At 41.4% G+C, this 22017-nt stretch overlaps 1 protein-coding gene across 5 annotated transcripts in view; it reads right to left on the reverse strand.

Annotated features, from left to right (window-relative positions):
• YEATS2 (YEATS domain containing 2) overlaps positions 1-22017 on the reverse strand; it is a 106763-nt gene that overhangs the window by 53941 nt on the left and 30805 nt on the right. For 3 of the 5 annotated variants that reach the window (XM_023187574.1, XM_023187575.1, XM_023187577.1), the window contains exons 8-11: positions 15295-15406; positions 8611-8655; positions 3567-3747; positions 1440-1682 (exon numbers count right to left, since the gene is read on the reverse strand). In XM_023187574.1, coding sequence (XP_023043342.1) covers positions 1440-1682; positions 3567-3747; positions 8611-8655; positions 15295-15406 — 581 coding nt within the window. The remainder of the gene's footprint in view (positions 1-1439; positions 1683-3566; positions 3748-8610; positions 8656-15294; positions 15407-22017) is intronic. The other 2 variants (XM_023187576.1, XM_023187578.2) reach the window with 1 other exon arrangement.

Genomic DNA, 22017 nt, shown 5'->3' on the forward strand with positions numbered 1-22017 from the left:
GGAAGGAAGGAAGGAAGGAAGGAAGGAAGGAAGGAAGGAAGGAAAGACGGACATTAGTAAGTAAACAGCTAGATTTAAGAAACCTGTGTCTTGTTTTGAATAGGAAAATATGAAATTCACCTACCCAGATCAAAAGTCTTTGTCAATACTATGTCACAGTCATAATCCAGACAGATTTGTGTTCCCGCAAAATACTCTCAAAAGTTACTGACAGTTAAACATCCTCTACTGTCTTTTATTGATCAAACTTGTCATCCATGAACTTCTCTAAACTTCAAATGAATTTATATGTTTGGCTTATTCTACCTCTGAAGTAGCAAATTCCAAAATTTTCCTACCTGGTAGGTAAAATTGCCTACCAATGGCAGGGAGCGGTGGCTCCCACCTGTAATCCCAGCACTTTGGGAGGCCGAGGTGGGTGGATCCGCTGAGGTCAGGAGTTCAAGACCAGACTGGCAAATATGGTGAAACCCCATCTCTACTAAAAATACAAAATTAGCCGGGAGTGGTGGTGTGTGCCTGTAGTCCCAGCAACTCAGGAGGCTGAGGTAGGGGACTTGTTTGAACCCGAGAGGCGGAGGTTGCAGTGAGCCAAGATTGCGCCATTGCACTCCAGTCTGGGTGACAAGAGTGAAACTCCGTCTCAAAAAAAACAAAAACAAAAGCAAAAAAAATTGCCTACCAATTAGAAGCTATTTCTCTCTCATCAATTTCAACGATTTGGATCATATTTCTGCTTAGCTGTGTACTTATAACACCAAACATTCCCTTTTCCCCCCTTCATTTAAGTATTGTACAGAAGTCCTCACACTTCTGGATATTTTCAACTGCCTTTTAACAAATATGTTTTGTTCTAAGGTGGAACATCAAAGCTATAAAGTATATATTCCTACTAAATTTTACTTAACATAATGTGAAACTGTCACAACAAAGGATAATCTAACCTTAGTGAAAAAGACAACTCAGAACTACCTACTGACAATAGGAATGAGTAATTTTCTAATGTGGTTACAGACAGAATAAAGCATTTCAATTCCCACCCAATTCTAACCCTTAAAGCTTAACTCCACGCCAAAGGCCTCTAAATTTTTTCTATTACTAGTCACTGTGGTTTCCATGTATGTAATCCCCAAACACGATTCCTACACCGTAGTTTCAGCCATATATGCTAGCAAACATTTTCACCTCTGGTGATTCTAGGAGACAAAAATTTGACCATTTGAGTTTCATTTATTTCCTCCATTCATTTCCATATGAATGACCTTTGTTTTTGCCTTGTGACAGCTTTGCCCATCAACAGCCATAGACTTCCTTTTGTTAAAGAAATACTGCTTAGAAAAACTTGAGAGAAAAAAAGCCACGGTATTTTGTTTTGTTGTTCCCAACAATTTTAACATCCAGTCAACTCCACATACACTGTCTTCCACATATCTGCATACCTGACACAATCTTGCAGCTCATGGTGATGGGCTGGAAGGACTTTCCAGGTGACTCAGGATTAGGAACCTGACTTTGTGGCACAATTTTGCAGCTTGATGCTATTGGCTGGAAAGCTGAATTGCCATGAGAACAAAAGGTAACTTTCTGGGATGTTGTCATTTTGGTGGGTGTTCTTTCCAATGAAGATGGCAAAGAATAAAATGGAGCGTGTCGTTCAGCTTCAGTGCCAGCTGGGAATCCTGCTTGAGATGAAAGGCAAATGGCAAGTCATCAATCGCTTTGAAATAAAACCTTACCATTGTGGAAAAAGAATAAAAATGCATTATTTCAACACCCATTTTAAACCATGTACTGGTAGCAAAATAAATACAATCAATTATCCCTTCATATTTTTGGTGAAAAATATATATGCTTAGAATAATGTTTAAAGTGCTTTTTTAAAGAAACTTGAAAACATTATTAACTATAAACCATATATAACATAAAAAGAACACAAGTCCTTATGTTCCTCCATTTTTTAATATATAAACTGAAAAATTGTTTAGAGAAGGAAAAAATCTTAAAAAGAAAGCATTCACGAAATCTAATGAAGGATATCCTCCTATCTTATTTATTTATTTATTTATTTTTGAGACATCATTTCACTCATCACCCAGGCTAGAGTGCAATGGTGTGATCTCCCCTCACTGCTACCTCCGCCTCCCAGATTCAAGCGATTCTCATGCCTCCCTCAGCTTCCTGAGTAGCTGGGATTACAGGTATGCACCACCATGTCTGGCTAATTTTTGTATTTTTAGTAGAGACGGGGTTTCACCATGTTGGGCAGGCTGGTCTTGAGTTCCTGACCTCAGGTGATCCGCCAGTCTCAGCCTCCCAAACAGTTGGGAATTACAGGCATGAGCCACCACGCCCAGCCCCTCTCCTATCTTATTAAATGCCCATAAAAAAGATGTAATTGAAATCTAAAGAGGAATAAAGTTGAGATTTTATAATACTAACATCACATTAAAATATAAGCTTAAAATACAAGCTTAGAAATAAAACATTTCAGATCGATTTTATATCTTTTATGCTTATATATGGGAACATTTAAGTATGTATACACTTACATATTTGTTAAATTTAAAAATGGCATGGTCAAAATATACTGTTGGTGATGAATCTTTTTTTAAGTAAAATCAGGTATTTAATATTCAAGTTTCTTGCTCACACAATCAGAAGCTGAACTATAAAGTCCTCCTGTAATACGTTAGAAGGAATTATCAAGTGATAAAAATCTGTTTTAGGCCAGACGTGATGGGTCAATCCTGTAATCCCAGCACGTTGGGAGCACGAGGTGGGTGGATCGCCTGAGGTCATGAGTTCGAGACCAGTCTGGCCAACATGGTGAAAACCCATCTCTACTAAAAATACAAAAATTAGCCGAGCACAGTGGTGGGCACCTGTAATCCTAGCTACTAGGGAGGCTGAGGCAGGAGAATTGCTTGAATCCAGGAGACGGAAGTTGCCGTGAGGCGAGATCACACCACTGCACTCCAGGCTGGGTGACAGAGCAAGACTCCATCTCAAAATAAAATAAAATAAATTTTAAAATCTAACGTTTTTTAGTGGTTTTTACATTTTAGAAAATATCAGTAGAACTTCATGGAAATTTTTTTTTTTTTTTTTGAGACGGAGTCTTGCTCTGTCGCCCAGGCTGGAGCACAGTGGTCTCATCTCAGCTCACTGCAAGCTCCACCTTCCGGCTTCACGCCACTCTCCTGCTTCAGCCTCCCTAGTAGCTGGGACTACAGGTGCCCACCATCACGCCCAGCTAAGTTTTTGTATTTTTAGTAGAGACGGTTTCACTGTGTTACTCAGGATAGTCTTAATCTCCTGACCTCGTGATCCACCCGCCTTGGCCTCCCAAATTGCTGGGATTACAGGTGTGAACCACTGAGCCCAGCCAGAAAAATATTTTTGACAAGGGTGGGGATTTGGCTTTCATAACAGAACTGTGCAGTAGAGGCAGCATGGTCTGCTTATGGCAAAGTTATTTTCCATATACTACAGGTCTCCGAAAGCAGCAAATGGGAAAGGAATGAATGCCTCAGAACAACTCTATGCAAGGAAAACTGCTTTATTACCTTTCTCCACAGAGGTATCGAGTACTGGCTCATGTGACTGCTTTATTGGTGAAGAAGCTTTCACTGGGGCTGGAATGGTCAAAGGCAAAGATGGAGGGGCATCAGAGATATCAGACTCCGAGGACTGAGGATATATATAGTCTTCTCCCAGAGAATGGCGATGGAGTTCAACATCTACTACCTAGACAATTGGGCAACAATCAGGCTCATGAGTCCATCATGAAGGTCACAGAAAGCTCAAGTCCTGTCTAAGAATGTGATCTCAAGGATGTGAGAGATAACTTCTAATCATACTTCAAAGGCAATTTCAATCTGAGGAACTAAAGGATTTATTCTAGAAGGCAATCTAATCTGGCTTAACAGATACATACTTCAGTGAAAATCTAATCTGGTTTAACACACAAATCTCAGTGAAATCACAAATTGGGGCCTTTTGATTTTGCTGTTGCTACTCCTTACAACACTATTGCTCCAAATCTTTGTATGGCTGCCTTTCTCACCAGCAGGTCTCAATGAAGTACACCTTCTCAGAGAGACCATGCCTAACCACCCAAGCATGAGCTACTTCCTTATCCCCCAGCTACTCTTATCTTCACAGCACTTATTTGTAACTGAAGTAATTTTATTTGCTTCTGTGTTTACTGTCTACCCTCCCCATTTTCAATGCCACATTTTAGAAAATGTCAGTAGAACTTCATGGAAATTTTTTTTTTTTTTTTTGAGACGGAGCCTCGCTCTGTCGCCCAGGCTGGAGTGCAGTGGTGTCATCTCAGCTCACTGCAAGCTCCACCTCCCGGGTTCAAGCCATTCTCCTGCCTCAGCCTCCCTAGTAGCTGGGACTACAGGTGCCCACCATCATGCCCAGCTAAGAATTTGACTCTTTGAAGGAAGAAGCTTCCGTGTTCATTTCTGTATTCCCAGCACCTGGACCAGTGCTCAGTAAGTACCTTCTGATATAATATAGCAGATTTCTCTAGACAGAGTAAGATTTAATTAGTGAACTCCAATTAAATGGCTATTGTTGATATTATATCACAAAAACAAAAAAAGGGGGAGAAGGTGAAGAACAAAGTTGGAGGTCTCAGACTCCTGATTTCAAAATTTATTACAAAGCTACAGTAATCAAAACAGTATGCTGCTGGCATAAAGACAGACATACAGACCAATGAAATAGAACAAATCCTCGCATATATGGTCAAATGATCTCTGACAAGGGTCGCAAGACCATTCAGTGGGGGAAAAGACAGTATTTTCAGCAAATGGTGCTAGGAAAACTGGATATCCACATGCCAAAGAATGCAATTAGACCCTTACCTTACACTAGATACCAAAATTAACCCAAAAGGGATCAAAGAATGAAACATAAAAGCTAAAACAATAAAACTCCTAGAAGAAAATATAAGGGAAAAGCTTCATGACACTGAATTTGGTAATGGTTTATTGGGTATGACACCAAAAGCAGAGGCAACAAAAGAAGAAACAGACAAATGGGACATCAACTTAAAAACTTCTGTACATCAAAGGACACAATCAACAGAGTGAAAAGGCAAAAATATATCATGGAATGGAAGCAAATATTTGCAAATCATCTATCTGGTAAGGGGTTACTATCCAGAATATATGAATAACTCCTGTGACCCAGTAACAACAAAAACCAAACCACCTAATTAAAAAATGGGCAGCCGGGTGCGGTGGCCCAAGCCTGTAATCCCAGCACTTTGGGAGGCCAAGACGGGCGGATCATGAGGTCAGGAGTTCGAGACCATCCTGGCTAACACGGTGAAACCCCGTCTCTACTAAAAAAAATACAAAAAGCTAGCCGGGCGAGGTGGCTGGCGCCTGTGGTCCCAGCTACTAGGGAGGCTGAGGCAGGAGAATGGCGTAAACCCGGGAGGCGGAGCTTGCAGTGAGCTGAGATCCGGCCACTGCACTCCAGCCTGGGCGACAGAGCGAGACTCCGTCTCAAATAAAAAAAAAAAAAAAAAAAAAAGGGCAAAGAGGCCGGGCACAGTGGCTCACGCCTATAATCCCAGCACTTTGGGAGGCTGGGGCTGGTGAATCACGAGGTCAGGAGATCAAGACCATCCTGGCTAACACAGTGAAACCCCGTCTCCAATAAAAATACAAAAAATTAGCTGGGCATGGTGGCAGGCACCTGTAGTCCCAACTACTCGGGAGGCTGAGGCAGGAGAATGGCGTGAACCCGGGAGGTGGAGCTTGCAGTGAGCTGAGATCGTACCACTGCACTCCAGCCTGGGCAACAGAGCAAGACTCCATCTCAAAAAAAAAAAGGGCAAAGACATTTTCTGAACGTCTTTGAATAGACATTTCTCCAAAGAAGATAAACACATGGCCACCAACCACATGAAGGGATCCTTAACATCATTAATGATTAGAGAAACACAGATCAAAACCACAAGATACCACATCACAACCATTAGAATAACTACCATAAATTAAAATATAAACAAATTAACAAATGCTGGTGAAGACGTGGAGAAACTGGAATACTTGTGCACTGCTGGTGGGAATGTAAAATGGTGCAGCCGCCACGAAAAATATAGCAGTAGTTCCTCTAAAAATAGAATTACCATAGGATCCAGCCAATTCCATTTCTGGGTATATATCCAAAAGAATTGAAAGCAAGGATTTGAATAGATACCTGTACACCTACGTTCATAGTAGCACTATTAACAACAGCCAAAAGATAGAAGCAACCCAAATGTCCATCAACAGATGAATAGATAAACAAAATGTGGTCTATACATACAATGCAATATCATGCAGCCTAAAACAAGAAGAGGGGCTGGGCACAATGGCGCATGCCTATAATCCCCACATTTTCGGGAGCCAAGGCAGGAGGATGGCTTGAGCCCAGGAGTTCAAGACAAGCCTGGACAATACAGTGAGACCCGGTCTCTACAAAAAATAAACGAGTAAGTAAATAAATTAGCTGGTCATGGTGGCACACACCTGTAGTCCCAGCTACCTGACAGGTTAAGGACAGATTACTTGAGCCCAGGAGTTCAAAGCTGCAGTGAGCCATGAATGCACTCCAGGCTGGGTGACAGAGCATGCATAAATAAATAAATAAATAAATAAATAAATAAATAAATAAATAAATAAAAATTTTAAAAAAGGAAGGAAATTCTGACACGTGCTACAACAGGGATGAAATCTGAGGACATTATGCAAAGTGAAATAAGGCAATCCCAAACAGACACATACAATATGATTCCACTTATATGAGGTACCCTAGAGTAGTCAGATTCACAGAGACAGAAAGCAGAGCAGCAGTTGCCAGTGCTGGGGGGTGGGAGCAGTGGGTAGTCATCATTTAATGGGTACAGAGTTTCAGCTCTGCAAGATGAAAACAATTCTAAAGATGGACTATGGTCACGGCTGCACAATAATGTGAATGACCGTACACTGAAAAATGGGTAAGACAGTAAATTTTGTGTTATGTGTTTTTTTAACCACAATTTTTAAAAAATATATGAACCAAGACTGGGTGCAGTGGCTCATGCCTGTAATCCCAGTGCTTTGGGATGCTGAGGTGGGAGGATTGCTTGAAGCCAGGAATTCTAGACCAGCCTATGAACATAGTAAGACACTCTCTCTATAAAAAAATATAAAAATTAGCTGGGCTTGGTAGTGCAGGTGTACAGTCCTAGCTACTTGGGAGGCTGAGGTGGGAGAATAACTGGAGTCTAGGAATTCAAGGTTGCAGTTAGCCATGATGTTACTGTACTCCAGCGGAGACCCTGTCTCAACTAAAAAAAAGAGAAGAGAAAAAGAAAAGGAAAAAAGAAGAGAAGAGACGTGACGAGATGAGAGGAGACAGGGAAGAGGAAGAGGAAAGAAAGAAAAGAAAAGAGAAAAGGAGAAAGCTTGGTGCAGTGGCTCACGCCTGTAATCCCAGCACTTTGGGAGGCCGAGGTGGGTGGATCACCTGAGGTCAGGCAGTTCGAGGGCAGTCAGCAGATTGAGAGCAGCCTGACCAACACAGTGAAACCGTCTATACTATGAAACCAAAAATTAGCTGGGCGTGGTGGTGGGCGCCTGTAGTCCCAGCTACTCAGGAGGCTGAGGCAGGAGAATAGCTTGAACCCGGAAGGCGGAGGTTGCAGTGAGCTGAGATCGTGCCACTGCACTCCAGCCTGGGCAACAGAGCATCACTCCCTCTCAAAAAACAAAAAAATAGGAGGGGAAGGGGAGGGGAGGGTTTGCTGCACCCCCACCCAAATCTCATCTCAAATTCTAATCCCCATGTGTTGGAGGAAGGGCCTGGTGGGAGGTGATCGAATCGTGAGGCATATTTCCCCATTGCTGTTCTCATGATAGTGAGTTCTCATGAGATCTGATGGTTGAAGTGTGTGGCACATCCCCCTTCACGCTCTCTCTCTTGCTGCCATGAGGTGTTTGCTTCCCCTTTGCCCTTCCACCATGATTGTTAAGTTTCCTGAAGCCCCCTAGCCACATGTTTCCTGGTAAGCCTGTGGAACTATGAGTCTATTAAACCTTTTATCTTCATAGATTACCCAGTCTTCGGTAGTTATTTATAACAGCGTGAGAATGGACTAACACAGAAAGACAAACTTAAAAAACAAAACAAAACAAAAAAAACTAACACTAATTTTTTCCCTAATTAAAAATGAAGATCAGCCAGAAGCAGTGGCACACACCTATAATCTCAGCACTTTGGGGAGCCAAGGCGGGCAGATCACCAGAGGTCAGGAGTTCGAGACCAGCCTGGCCAACATGGTGAAACACCGTCTCTACTAAAAAATACAAAAAACTAGCCGGGCGAGGTGGTGGGCGCCTGTAGTCCCAGCTACCCAGGAGGCTGAGGTAGGAGAATCACTTGATCCTGGGAGGAAGAGGTTGCAGTGAGCCGAGATCATGCCACTGTACTCCAGCCTGGGTGACAGAGCGAAGACACCGTCTCAAAACAAAAAAACAAACAAACAAATGAACAAACAAAAATGAAGATCAACTTTCATCCTCCTCATTCCCAGATAATACTGTAGGGAAAAAAACCTACCGTCTCTGCTCCAAGAGTCTGCAAGCCAGTATAAGTTCTATCCAGCTGTGGAAAGACAAAAGGGAGAGTGTTAAATTTCACTGCACTTACTTACATATCATCAAAGGATACAATCTTACCTACAGCTCTTTTGCAAGTCTTCACACCATAGGATCAACTCTTTCATAATGTAAAATATAAATTCACCACTTCAATAAAAAAATTGAGTAAAAAAAAATCAATAAAAACCTCAGACATATAGTTACTATATTTTTAATATAAATTATACATTTTAAAAAACCTATTCTAAGGACAATGTAAAAATGGAGGAAGTTTTACACAAAAAGATGTTTACTGCAGCATTATCTATAACCAAACTAAAAACAATATAAAAATCCAGAATAAAGGAATGTGTAAGTAAACCATGGACCATCAATCTCTGAAATATCATGCAGCCACACAGATGAGGTTTACAAAGACTATGTACAGATATTTTAAACGACAGGCTATACATGTTTTAAATGCATACATTCTTGGGCACAATTATATACTCAGAGTATATTTACTAAGCACTTTCAAAAAGAGAATGAAAATATAGGCAGTAGAGGCAATGCTAATGACTTCAAATATACTGGCATCATGATTTGCTTTTCGAGAGAGGAATATAAACTGAGGGAATGTTAATAATATAAACAAGAGTTTACAATTAACACAGAAAAAGGTTAAGTTCTTATTTGTAAATTTATATTCCACCACTAAAAAAAGAACTTGTGATAACAATATAAACATACAACAAGATTAATACAGAAAAGTATTAAATTGGGTAGAAAAAAAAGAGAGGAAAAAAATGAAGCCAGGGTAGGTTAGTAAATACAAGGTTTTAAAGGCTTATGAGAGGTAGGTGTCACATCTGGTTGAGTTTCTTAGCAGCCAACATGAGAAGACAACTCAGTCAGTTATGAGATTTAGAGTTCACAAGACAAAAAGCAATACAGGGTGGATTAATAGTGGTTCCATGGAAGAAGTCTGGAGTTTTAATATTTAAACCTTAGCCTATGGTATGACTGCTAAAAAAATAAAAGGCAATTTTAGGTTACACCCATTTTCATAGTCTCCACAGCACACACAGCACACAGTCTCTCTGTAATCTGCACAGGTTTATGTTTCGTTGTTGGGACCAAATTTTAAGAGGGACATTGGATAGGACAGAACTATTATCAATACAAGAAGAGGAATTATAAAACAAAGCATACAAGAAATGTAACAGGAACAGGCTTTGCCTGGAGTAGAAATGATTTCAGGAGATACGAAGGCTATCATCAAACATTTTTAGGGTTCTTATAAAACAAAGCCTTATTCTATATTATTTCAAAAATCAACAGCCTGAGGCCAGGCTCTGTGGCTCACTTCTGTAGTCCCAGAACTTTGGGAGACTGAGGCGGGCTGATAGTTTGAGTCCAGGAGTTTAATACCAGCCTGGACAACATGGTGAAAGCCTGTCTCTACAAAAAATACAAAAATTAGCCAGGCGTGGTGGCAGGTTCCCGTAGTCTCAGCTACTCAGGAGACTGAGGCAGGAGGATCTCTTGAGCCCAGGAGGTTGAGTCTGCAATGAGCCATGATCACACCACTGAATACCAGCCTGGGTGAAAAACGGAGATCTACAAAAAACAAACAAACAAAGACAAAAAAAAAAAAAAAAAAAAGATAGCCTGGGCAACAAGGTAAGACCTCATCTCAACAAAAAATAATTAAACAATTAGCCAGGCATGGTGACGCACGCCTGTGGTCCCAACTACTCAGAAGGCTGATGTGGGAGGATGGGTTGAGTCCAGGAAGTTGAGATTGCGGCGAACCGTGTTTGCACCACCACACTCCAGCATGGGTGACAAAGCGAGATCCTGTCTCAAAAAAACAAACAAACAACAACAACAACAAAAAAAACAGAAAAAAGAAACACTAAGACAAAAGGACAAAAAATGTGGTCACTGTTTTACTAAATGGATGAACGTGTTGGCTTGGGAAGTGCTGTGCTCTAGGGTGATGGGTAAGGAGAGAGTAAATGACTACCTGTCAGAAATGCAGGACATAATAATTTCACACATTCTAGGAACTTTAAATTTTATGTAACTCTAACATTTAGAGTATTTAATATTTAATGTAGTATTTACAGAATCAAATACACATTATTATTTACTGAGAATTTCAGAATACAAAGATCACTTCAGGCTTTAACAGCCAGGAAAAGCTACATAGGAACTTGAAGAATGCAAAGAATTCAGACAAGCATCTGAGGAGGGGAAGAGCATTAAAAAAGACCCAAGGAAAGACGGCCCAAGGCATTTCTATGATAGGAATAGACTGCCAAGGCTAGAGCAGAATGTTCATCAGGGGATTTGTGCGAGACAATCTAGGGAAAGTAAATCGAGTCAAAATGAGCCCTGAGAGCAGGCAGGGGCATTCGCACTTGAACAGGAATTCAATCAAGTTTTCCGAAAGGGATAGCAGAAAGGTTCTGCGGTTTTAAGCAGATGGATCAGATACTGTTGTGTAGGATGCCCTATGAAGAAAAGAGATGGATTTTTAAAAGCCTATCAGGAGACAGCAGAATAATAGCCTAGGAATAGTGGGCAGGGGCCAGGGAGCGGTGGCTCACGCCTGTAATCCCAGCACTTTGGGAGGCAGAGGCAGATGGATGACTGGAGGCCAAGAGTTTGACCAGCCTGACCAACATGGTGAAACCCTGTCTCTACTAAAAACACAAAAATTAGCTGGGCGTGGTGGTGTGCACCTGTAGTCCCAGCTACTTAGAAGGCTGAGGCAGGAGAATCGCTTAAGCCCAGAAGGTAGAGGTTGCAGTGAGCCAAAATTGCACCACTGCACTCCAGCCTGGGTGACAGAGTGAGACTGTCTCAAAACAAAAAACAAACAAACAAAAAAGAAGAGTCGGAAGGGAGGAGGACAGAATGTAAAAGAGATTATGAAGAAACAATAATAGTCTGCAACTGAACAAATATTTAGAAGAGGGAAGAATCAAAGATGGCTCCAAGAGTTAATTAAAAAATGACAGGAAAAATAATACTACAGTACAAATAAGGATTACACGGCTACAACACAGGTGTTTAGGGTATCAAGGTCAACACACAGCAAAACAATAAAATGATGTTTTCCAGAAAACTGGTAAGAAACATTTTACTGTCATTTTAAAACACTGTCTCAAATAATCTTTCACCAAGAGCTCTAAGTGATATGTACAATACAAGATGTGAGAAGTACGTGAAGAATTCCTTTTGTTTAGAGACTAGGTCTGAGCTCATATTATGTTGCCCAGGCTGGTCTCAAACTCCTGGGCTCACACAATCCTTCCTCCTTGGCCTCCCAATGGGCTGGCATTATAGGCATGAGCCACCATGCCTGGCCACAAAATACATTTCTTAAAACAGTAAGACTTGAATGTTGAAATTACTCCTTGATCTCATGGGTGCAGAATGGATATTGTGTTAGCAGGCACCAATACAACATTAACCTCCTTGTACATCTCCATCAGAGCTTTTATTCTTTTTTTTTTTTTTTTGAGATGGACTCTCGCTCTGTCACCAGGCTAGAGTGCAGTGGCGCGATCTCGGCTCACAGCAACCTTCGCCCCCTGGGTTCAAGTGATTCTCCTGCTTCAGCACCTCCCAAGTAGCTGGGACTACAGGTGTGACGCACCACGCCTAGCTACTTTTTGTATTTTTAGTAGAGACGGGGTTTCGCCATGTTGGCCAGGCTGGTCTTGAACTCCTGGCCTCAAGTGATCCATCCGCCTCAGCCTCCCAAAGTGCTGGGATTACAGATGTAAGCCACCATGCCTGGCCTCCATCAGAGCTCTTAAGGGACCAGGTGAATTATCAATGAGCAATATTTTGAAAGGAATCCTTTTCTCTGAGCAGTTGGTCTCAACAGTGGGCTTAAAATTTTCAGTAAACCATGCTATAAACAGATGTGTTGTCACCCAGGCTTTTCTGTTACATTTATAAAGCACAGGCAGAGTACATTTAGCATCATTATTAAGGGCCCTAGGATTTACTGGATGGTAAATAAGCACTAGTTTCAATTTAAAGTTACCAGTTGTGGCCAAGCGCAGTGGCTCATGCCTGTAATCCTAGCACTTTGGGAGCCTGAGACGGGTGGATCACTTGAGTTCAGGAGTTTGAGACCAGCCAGGACAACACGGTGAAACCCTATTTCTACCCTGAGGTGCCAGGAGGCAAAGGTTGCAGTGAGCCGAGATCACGCCACTATACTCCAGCGTGGGTGACAGAGCAAGACTCTGTCTCAAAAAAAAAATAAAAATAAATAAAGTCACCAGTTGCATTATCTCCTAACAAGAGAGTCAATCCTATGCTCTGAAACCAGGTATTGACTTCTCTCTAGCTATGAAAGTCCTAGATGGCATCTTCTTCCAACAGAAGCCTGTTTTATCTGCAGTGAAAATCTGTTGTTTAGTGTAGCCACCTTCATCAATGATCTTAGCTGGATCTTCTGGATAACTTGCTGCAGCCTCTCCATCAGCACTTGCTGCTTCACCTTGCGCTTGTATGTTATGGAGATGGTATCTTTCCTTAAACCTCATGAACCAACATCTGCTAGCCTCAAACTTTGCCTCTGAAGCTTCCTTACCCCTCTCAGACTTCACAGAATTGAAGAGTTAAGAGCCTTGCCCGAGATTAGGCTTTGGCTTAAGGGAATGTTATGGCTTGTATGATCTTCTACACAGATCACTGAGACTTTCTCCAAACCAGCAAGAAGGCCGTTTTGCTTTCTTATCATTTGTGTGTTCACTGGAGTAGTACTTTTAATTTCCTTTAAGAACTTTTCCTTTGCATTCACAACTTGGCTGTCTGGCACAGAGGCCTCGCTTTTAGCCTATCCTGGCTTTTTTTTTTTTTTGAGACGGAGTCTTGCTCTGTTGCCCAGGCTGGAGTGCAGTGGCCGGATCTCAGCTCACTGCAAGCTCCGCCTCCCGGGTTCACGCCATTCTTCTGCCTCAGCCTCCCCAGTAGCTGGGACTATAGGCGCCTGCCACCTTGCCCGGCTAGTTTTTTTTTTTTATTTTTTAGTAGAGATGGGGTTTCACCGTGTTAGCCAGGATGGTCTCGATCTCCTGACCTCGTGATCCGCCGTCTCGGCCCCCCAAAGTGCTGGGATTGTACAGGCTTGAGCCACCACGCCCGGCCTATCCTGGCTTTCAACATGCTTTTTTCACTAAGCCTAATCCTTTCTAGCTTTTAATTTAAAGTGAGAGATGTGTGACTCTTCCTTCTACTTCAACACTTGGAAGCCATTATAAGGTTATTAATTAGCCTAATTTCAATATTGTTGTTCTCAGAGAATAGGAAGGCCCCAAAAGAGGGAATGAGATGGGGAATGACTGGTTGCTGGAGTATTCAGAATCCACATAACACTGATCAATTATGTTCATCCTCCTATATGAGCATGGTTTGTCGTGTCCCAAAATAGCAGTAACATCGACCACAGGATCATCAAAACAGATTTAATAATAAAAAAGTTTGAAATATTTCAGGAATTACCAAAATGTGACAGAAAGACACAAATGAGCATATGATGTTGGAAAAATGGTGCTCACAGAGTTGTCTGACACAGGGTTGCCACAAATCTTCCATTTTTTACAAATAGAATATATACTGAGCACAATAAGCAAAGTGCAATGAAACAAAGTATGCCTGTACTCTGCGTTTCATTTCCTATAAGGGCAGTTCTCCTTGTGGATAGACAACACTTCATAAGATATAACTTACAATGGCTGCACCATAAACCACATGGCCACATTCATCATTAAAGGATTTCTTATAATACAAAAGTATTACAATCTTGTATAGTACTTTATCATTTCCAAGACATGTTCACTTCTGTCTTTACAAACATTATTATTTGCCCCACTTTATAGAAAAGTAAACAGATTTAAAAAAGATTTCAGTAACTTAGCCCTCAGAAACACACTGATGTTGAGGTCTGATCAAATATTCATGCATTCTGATTATCTGACCACTTTGTTCATCTGTTTAAAGGATATACATTGTCCTATAGAGTGATTCTCTCTCTGAGGGTTGCATCAGAGGACAAAGTTGTGTTGTAGCAGTAAGCATAACACACTCAGAAATACTATCTCCTCCTCCCCCCACTATTCTTAGTCACTTCTTGCAGAAGACCTAACACTCCCACTTTGAATACAGTTGACCCTTGAACATGGGTTTGAACTGCACAGATCCGCTTACATATGGATTTTCTTCCACCTCTGCCACCCGAGGCAGCAAGACCAATCCCTCCTCTTTCCCAGCCTACTCAATGTGAAGATGGCGAGGATAAAGACCTCGAAGATGATCCACTGCCACTTAATGAATAGTAAATATACTTTCTATTCCTTTTGATTTTCTTAATAACAGTTCTTTTCTCCAGCTTACTTTATTGTAAGAATACAGTCCATAATATGTATATAACATACAAAATATGTGTTGACTATTTACACTATTAGGAAGGTTTGCCGTCAACAGCAGGCTATTAATAGTTAAGTTTTGGGGGAGTCTAAAGTTGTATATGAACTTTTGATTGTGAGGGGGCCCTTAACCCCCATGTTGTTCAAGGATCAACTGTAGCTGGTACAAAGAGACTTCAAAACTAGGGAGCGATGTTTTGTTACAATACCTTCAGATTATGTATGATATCTATCCGCTTGTTCTGGCTGTCCTTAAAGTGAACTTGAACTCTGACGGGAAACTCACCCCAGCCTCTTCTGGTCAGGTGAAAAGGAGGCTCTCTATGGAAAAGCAGATATTAACACGTTCATCCATGTTCACACTCTCATCCTACACAGGAAAAGTTTTCTGATAATGGATAAATCAGAAATTCACTGTCTTCTGAGAACCATTTAGTTTTCCTTATTTAAAACTAAATCAATATGCTGAATTTGGCTAAAATGCTAAATTATAAAAGAAAAAAATTCAACTCAAACCTCTATTAAACTTTCAATTACTGAGTGCTAAGAGAGTAAACTTAGACTATATAATCCAATGTCATTTTCACACACGAGGGAACTAAGGTGATCTGATGAATGTGACTAGAGGGCCAGGATCCTTAATTGGCCTCTGACAGATACAGGCCATGAGATATACGTTCCCTACCCTAAACCCTTGTATTTATTCCTCCACTGAGGCAGAAACAAAATGAATCACGAATGTGCTCAACTGAAAGTGACAATTTATTTGAAACTCTCTGCTAAGAAGACTTAAAGAAAGATCATACGTTCACAATATGACCTTCCCTGAATAGTGACTACAACTGATTTTAGTGGGCAGAGAGGAATGTGTGTGCATGCTAACTGGACTGGAGAATTCTCAGCACAATGTAATTTGTGAAAGAAAAAAAGGGGGGAGCGGGAACTGATGGAAAAGAAGAGCAAATTGTTATTAACTGGTGATGGGCACAAGAGGGTTCATTATACTCTTTACTTCTGTATATGTTTGAAATTTTCCATAATAAAGAAATTTAGAAATTTAATTGAGATACCATTAAGTACTCAAAACAATATGGTTTAAGTCCATAGGGAAGAGAGAGAATGCTTTTTAAATGAAAATATTCATTGTGAATCCTGGCTTAGAATTAGTAATGAGAGAAGATATCAAAATTACAAGGAGGCTGGGCACGGTGGCTCATGCCTGTAATCACAGCACTTTGAGAGGCCACGACAATTGTTTGAACCCGGGGGCGGAGGCGGAGGCGGAGGCGGCAGTGAGCTGAGATCACACCACCGCACTCCAGCCTGAGAGACAGAGCGAGACTCCATCTCAAAAAGAAAAGGACAAGGAGAAAGAAACTCAACAGATGGTGTTTTTGGAAAACTGAATTGAGTGAGTGCAGAGTTCAAGAACACAACCTGAGAGGAGTGTTAACAGATGTGAATTAACGAGCCCAGAGCCAGGAGCTAACAACAGAGCCCGGGACAGGAAAAATGCCTGTGTATGAGGGGAGCCTAGAAAGCAGGGAAATTAATAAATACCTTACAAGCCAAAGAGAAAAGAAAGCAAACTAGTATGGCCTGGATGGAAGAAACCAGTTGCACAGAAGCTAAGAGAAGCCGCTGCGATGTTGGTATACATTCCTGCTTGGGGTCAAATAAGAAGGTAGACTTGAGTCAGTCTGAAATGGGACCCACAGCCAGAGATAGAGGGGAGCCTAGAGGCATGGTGGACTTGAGTCAATTAACAGAAATTCTACTGATGTGAACTTTGGTTATTTAAATTCCAGTAAAGCTAAATGTTAAATCTAAACTCATTTGCAATATGCCTCAATCACACTGAATGCTGAACTTCTCTCAATGAATATGCTAAATTAGGTATGCTTCTCAATTTATATACATGGCCTAACCTTTAGTGAACAGGCAGGAAAGACTGCTGCTAGAGAAGACAGCACAAAGCCAGGAAAAACGAACAATGCTTTTTAACAGGAAATTCCTCCATAACCATATTTTTAGAAGCAAAAAAAGAACCTAAGACCTATAACAACACTATTTATGGAAATGGTATACTTCAAAATATGTTACTTCACACAATAAAGGACTGCCTCCCCTGAACAAACTTCAGTATTTCTAGATTCCTCATAGAAGGTGAAATAAATCAATGACACCAAGAGGGAGAAACCGTAAGATTATGGAGATTAAACAAAAATGGCTTTATTAGAAACACAGAATGGAGTACAGCTCCTTGCTCGACTAATTTATTCAAATGGCCAGTCTTTTTTAGCGTCACTCCGAGTGACCCTGAACTCACTACTTCATGAGATCCTCTGTTACATTTCTGAACAGCTCTATTATAAAATGGCTTCTTCTACCTCCTGCATGTTAATTCCAGATATGCCATCTGGAATCACAAAGAAAGCCCTTTAAAAGAACCAAAGCATTCCCTCAAGTCTTTTCAGAATGAACATCTCTGCTCCCCACAACAAGAGTGGCAACAAACACTGCTTTCCTACATTTCACTTTTGCTATGACCCAGTGTTCTAAGCCCTTTAGCACTATTAACTTACCTAATCTTTATAACCACACTATGAAATATCCCCTCTGAGACACAGTGAGGCTGAATAATTAACTTGCCAAGGTCACACAGCAAATAAGCAGTAGAACCAGAATTCAAACTCAAGCAATAGGCTCCAGGGCCATGCTTTAGCCACTGTGTGCTAGTCTACACCCCCAAGGTGACAGACCTCACTTCCCAGACCACTCTCCCTAGTATGCACAATAATATGACTGGATATTGCCCGACTGTGCAGGGCATGGAATGCCTACATCACTTCTTCTGGGTACTTACTCCTCTAATGTAGCTACTCGAAAATTTCAAATTACAGATGTAGCTCACAGTGTATTTCTATTGGACAGTGCTGCTCTAGAGAGTTCCTACATTCGAGTGAAATAAAACAGATAGCAAGGTTTGGAAGAGGCTCACTAGGATTTCTTTGGGGAGCTGGCCCGCTCCAGTTTCACACACACCAAGGGCAGGAACACTCCACGTGGTTTCCCAAAGGCAGAGTCCTGTGCTCTTCACAATCCCTGTATCAAACCCTGAGCCTAGCACATATCTAGTGACTATCTTGTACCTAAAAAAAAGCAAAGTTTATAGTCGCAGCTTTTAGGAACTTGGCTAAGGTTGTCCTGACAACTGAACAAATGTGGAAAAAAGTGCTTCAGTAAGAGCAGAATCCACCCATCTCTTTGTCAGGTAATGTGCTGTGATGAAGAGGGTCAGGATGTGTAAGAAAAACATTTGTGCTTTGATCCAGAAGTAAGATTAACCCCAAGTTTCAAGGCAGCTGCAAAAATCCTCCCTTATTGGTTAAATTACTTTAGATACCTAACACAACAAACATCTTCAGAGTCCTGCAAAGAACGTAAGAGTTATAAGTAAACCTAGGACATATGTCAACAGTCCTAACCTACTTTATATTGGTTACACCATATCTGGAGTTTTAGGTTCAGTTCTAAAAAGGTTATTTTAAAAGGAATATAGATAAACTGGAGTATGCCAAAGAATATAACCTGAATGGCAAAGGAACACAAAGTCACACAAGTGACAACTGATACAAATATGGATGAGACCCACTAATTGCTTTCAAATATCTAAACAACTATACAAGGAAAAGGGATTATGATGATTCTGAGTGGTACACAAAGCATATGAAAAGCTTACTGTTTAGAAGTTAGAGGAAGTTAAGATTTCTGCTCAATATAATTAAAAACTTCCAAATGAAACCAGCTACCTCCAAATGGAATGGCCCATTTCATGAATTCAATAATTCACTCAGTATCAAACATGAAATGAGGCTGGGTACATGGCTCACACCTGTAATCCCAGCACTTTGGGAAGCCAAGGCAGGAGGACTGCTTGAGGCCAGGAGTTCGAGACCAGCCTGGGTAAAAAAAATTTGCTGGACATAGGTGGTACACACCTACAGTCCTAGCTACTCAGGAGGCTGAAATGGGAGGACAGTTTGAGCCCAGGAGGTCGAGGCTGCAGCAAGCTATAATCATGGCACTGTTCTTCCACCTGGATAATACAGCAAGACTCTGTCTCTAAAAAAATAAATGAAATTGGCTGGGCACAGTGGCTCATGCCTGTAATCCTAGCACTTTGGGAGGCTGAGCCGGGCGGATCACGAGGTCAGGAGATCGAGACCATCCTGGCTAATACAGTGAAACCCCATCTCTACTAAAAATACAAAAACATTAGCTGGGCTTGGTGGCAGGCGCCTGTAGTCCCAGCTACTCAGGAGGCTGAGGCAGCGGAATGGTGTGAACCTGGGAGGCGGAGCTTGCAGTGAGCCAAGATTGAACCACTGCACTCCAGCCTGGGCAACAGAGCAAGACTCTGTCTCAAAAAAATAAAAAATAAAAAAAAATTAAAAATTTTAAAAAACACAAAATGAGCATTTACTACATGCTAGGAACTATGCATGGGGATATTTGTTTATTTATTTTTTATTTATTTTGAGACAGAGTCTTGCTTTGTCAACTAGGCTGCAGTGCAGTGGCATGATCTTGGCTCACTGCAACCTCTGCCTCCCAGGTTCAAGCAACTCTCCTGCCTCAGCCTCTTGAGTAGCTGGGACTACAGGCACACGCCACCAGGCCTGGCTAATTTTTTTTTGTATTTTTAGTACAGACAAGGTTTCACCATGTTGTCAAGGCTGGTCTCAAACTCCTGACCTCGTGATCCACCTGCCTCAGCCTCCCAAAGTGCTGGGATTACAGGCATAAGACACCGTGCTCGGCCCACCCTGGAGATATTAAGACAAGATAAGGTCCTAAACATCGAGAAGTTCTAAATCTGGTGAGACATACATGTAAATGAGCAAGTGTAGTAATAGACTTACATACATTATCTGCTATTAAACACAGAGCTACGGTCAATCACAGCATATGATTTCTCCAGGAGTTTTAAAAACCAGAAGCACATAAGCAATAATCTCTTTTAAAATACTATTTACAAATCCTACTATTGTTGTTAATGAAGTTTGACTTGCTATGGGAAAAGGTATGTTGTAAAGGTGTGTGCCGCCAGGCTGTGAACAGCTAACTGCTCAGGCGTGGCACAGCAGACACTGTCAGAGTGGCAGAGATCAGGCTGAAAATAAGACACAGGCAATTTTGATGACGTCAAACTTCATACACGTAATGAAACAAAGTTCATTTACTACTAGCAGAAAACACTCCAGATGTCCGGGATGAAAGAGAAACTGGATAAGGAGCTGCAGCACAATCCTTTCTTTGGATTTTCTCACTGTTACAATATATCTTGATAAGTGATTTGCCACACCTCTGCCCGCAGATTAGTAAAGACTTCTTAGCAAACAAATCTCATTAATTACTGCAGGATGGTCTTTGCAAATTAAAAGAAATAATGTGTTTTACAAATTCTCATTTCTGGTATGAGAACAGAGAAATAAAATAGGCACTGGTATTGCATTTTTAAGTATTAAGGGTTTTATGTAATTAGTTTTTAATCCCATCCTTTTGGGTATATTAGAGTTCTATCATCAATAAAAATATAATTAATACATAAGAAGAAAAACATACCATACCTACCTACAAAAATCTTATTTCCAAATATTCCACTTTCTTTTTTTTTTTTTTTTTGAGACGGAGTCTCACTCTGCCGCCAGGCTAGAGCGCAGTGCCACGATCTCGGCTCACTGCAACCTTCGACTCCCTGGTTCAAGCGATTCTCCTGCCTCAGCCTCCTGAGTGGCTGGGATTACAAGCACGAGCCACCACGCCCAGCTAATTTTTGTATTTTTAGTAGAGACAGGTTTCACCATGTTGGCCAGGATGGTCTCAATCTCCTGACCTCGTGATCTGCCCGCCTTGGCCTCCCAAAGAGCTGCGATTACAGGCCTGAGCCATCACGCCCAGCCTATTCCACTTTCTGACCACCAACCCTTATCTTTCCAGTTTCACCCCAATCCAACTATTCTTTGACTTCACGAAGACTTCTATTTCTTGCCCACAAAACTTTTCACCAGCCATCACTGCTCCTATATACGGTATCTTCTCTCTTTATTCAGCTTAGAGTCTATGATATATCCCTAAAATAACCTAAGCATCAAAGTGAAGAAATCAAAGAACCAAGAGACCATGGTTTTGGATGAATTGTCTGTATGTATGCAAAGTCCTTAAGAATGACAGCAAGAGTTATGGTAGAGAGAAAATCAGTAAACCAGGTGTTGATACCTTTTCCCCTTTTCCAAAAAGCCCCAGCTCCGTTGAGGCTGCTACTCCTCCTCTGCTACTACTAACTACTAACTATCTACTACTATCTACTAACTTCCCCAGTCACCCTTGGCAGGGAAAGGTGGTCTGGAAGCCATAAATATGATCAAGGAAGACACCTTCCCCATCCTCAGGCCCAGTGGTGTGTGGGAGAGAAAAAAAACAAAGCCACCATCACTTGAAAGGGTTAAAGAAGAAGCAGAGTTCTCAGGAGGCAGCGATGTTTTGTTTTAAGAGTCGGGCTCTGAACAGAGCAGAGAACAGATATTTCACTGATAATAACCAACAACCACTTCCACAGTGCATTTATACAATCAATATGGGCCGAGCGTGGTGGCTCATGCCTGTAATCCCAGCACTTTGGGAGGCCAAGATAGGCAGGGTGCTTGAGCTCAGGAGTTCAAGACCAGTCTGGCCAACATGGCGAAACTGTCTCTACAAAATATACAAAAATTAGCCTGGCATGGTGGCGTGCACCTGTAATCACAGCTACCTGGGAGGCTGAAGCATGAGAAGTGCTTGAACCTAGGAGGTGGAGGTTGCAGTGAGTCGAGATCGTGCCACTGCACTCCAGCCTGGGTGACACAGTGAGACACTGTCTCAAAAAAAAA

This window comes from Piliocolobus tephrosceles, chromosome 2 (assembly GCF_002776525.5).
Source record: "Piliocolobus tephrosceles isolate RC106 chromosome 2, ASM277652v3, whole genome shotgun sequence".
Lineage (NCBI taxonomy): Eukaryota > Metazoa > Chordata > Mammalia > Primates > Cercopithecidae > Piliocolobus > Piliocolobus tephrosceles.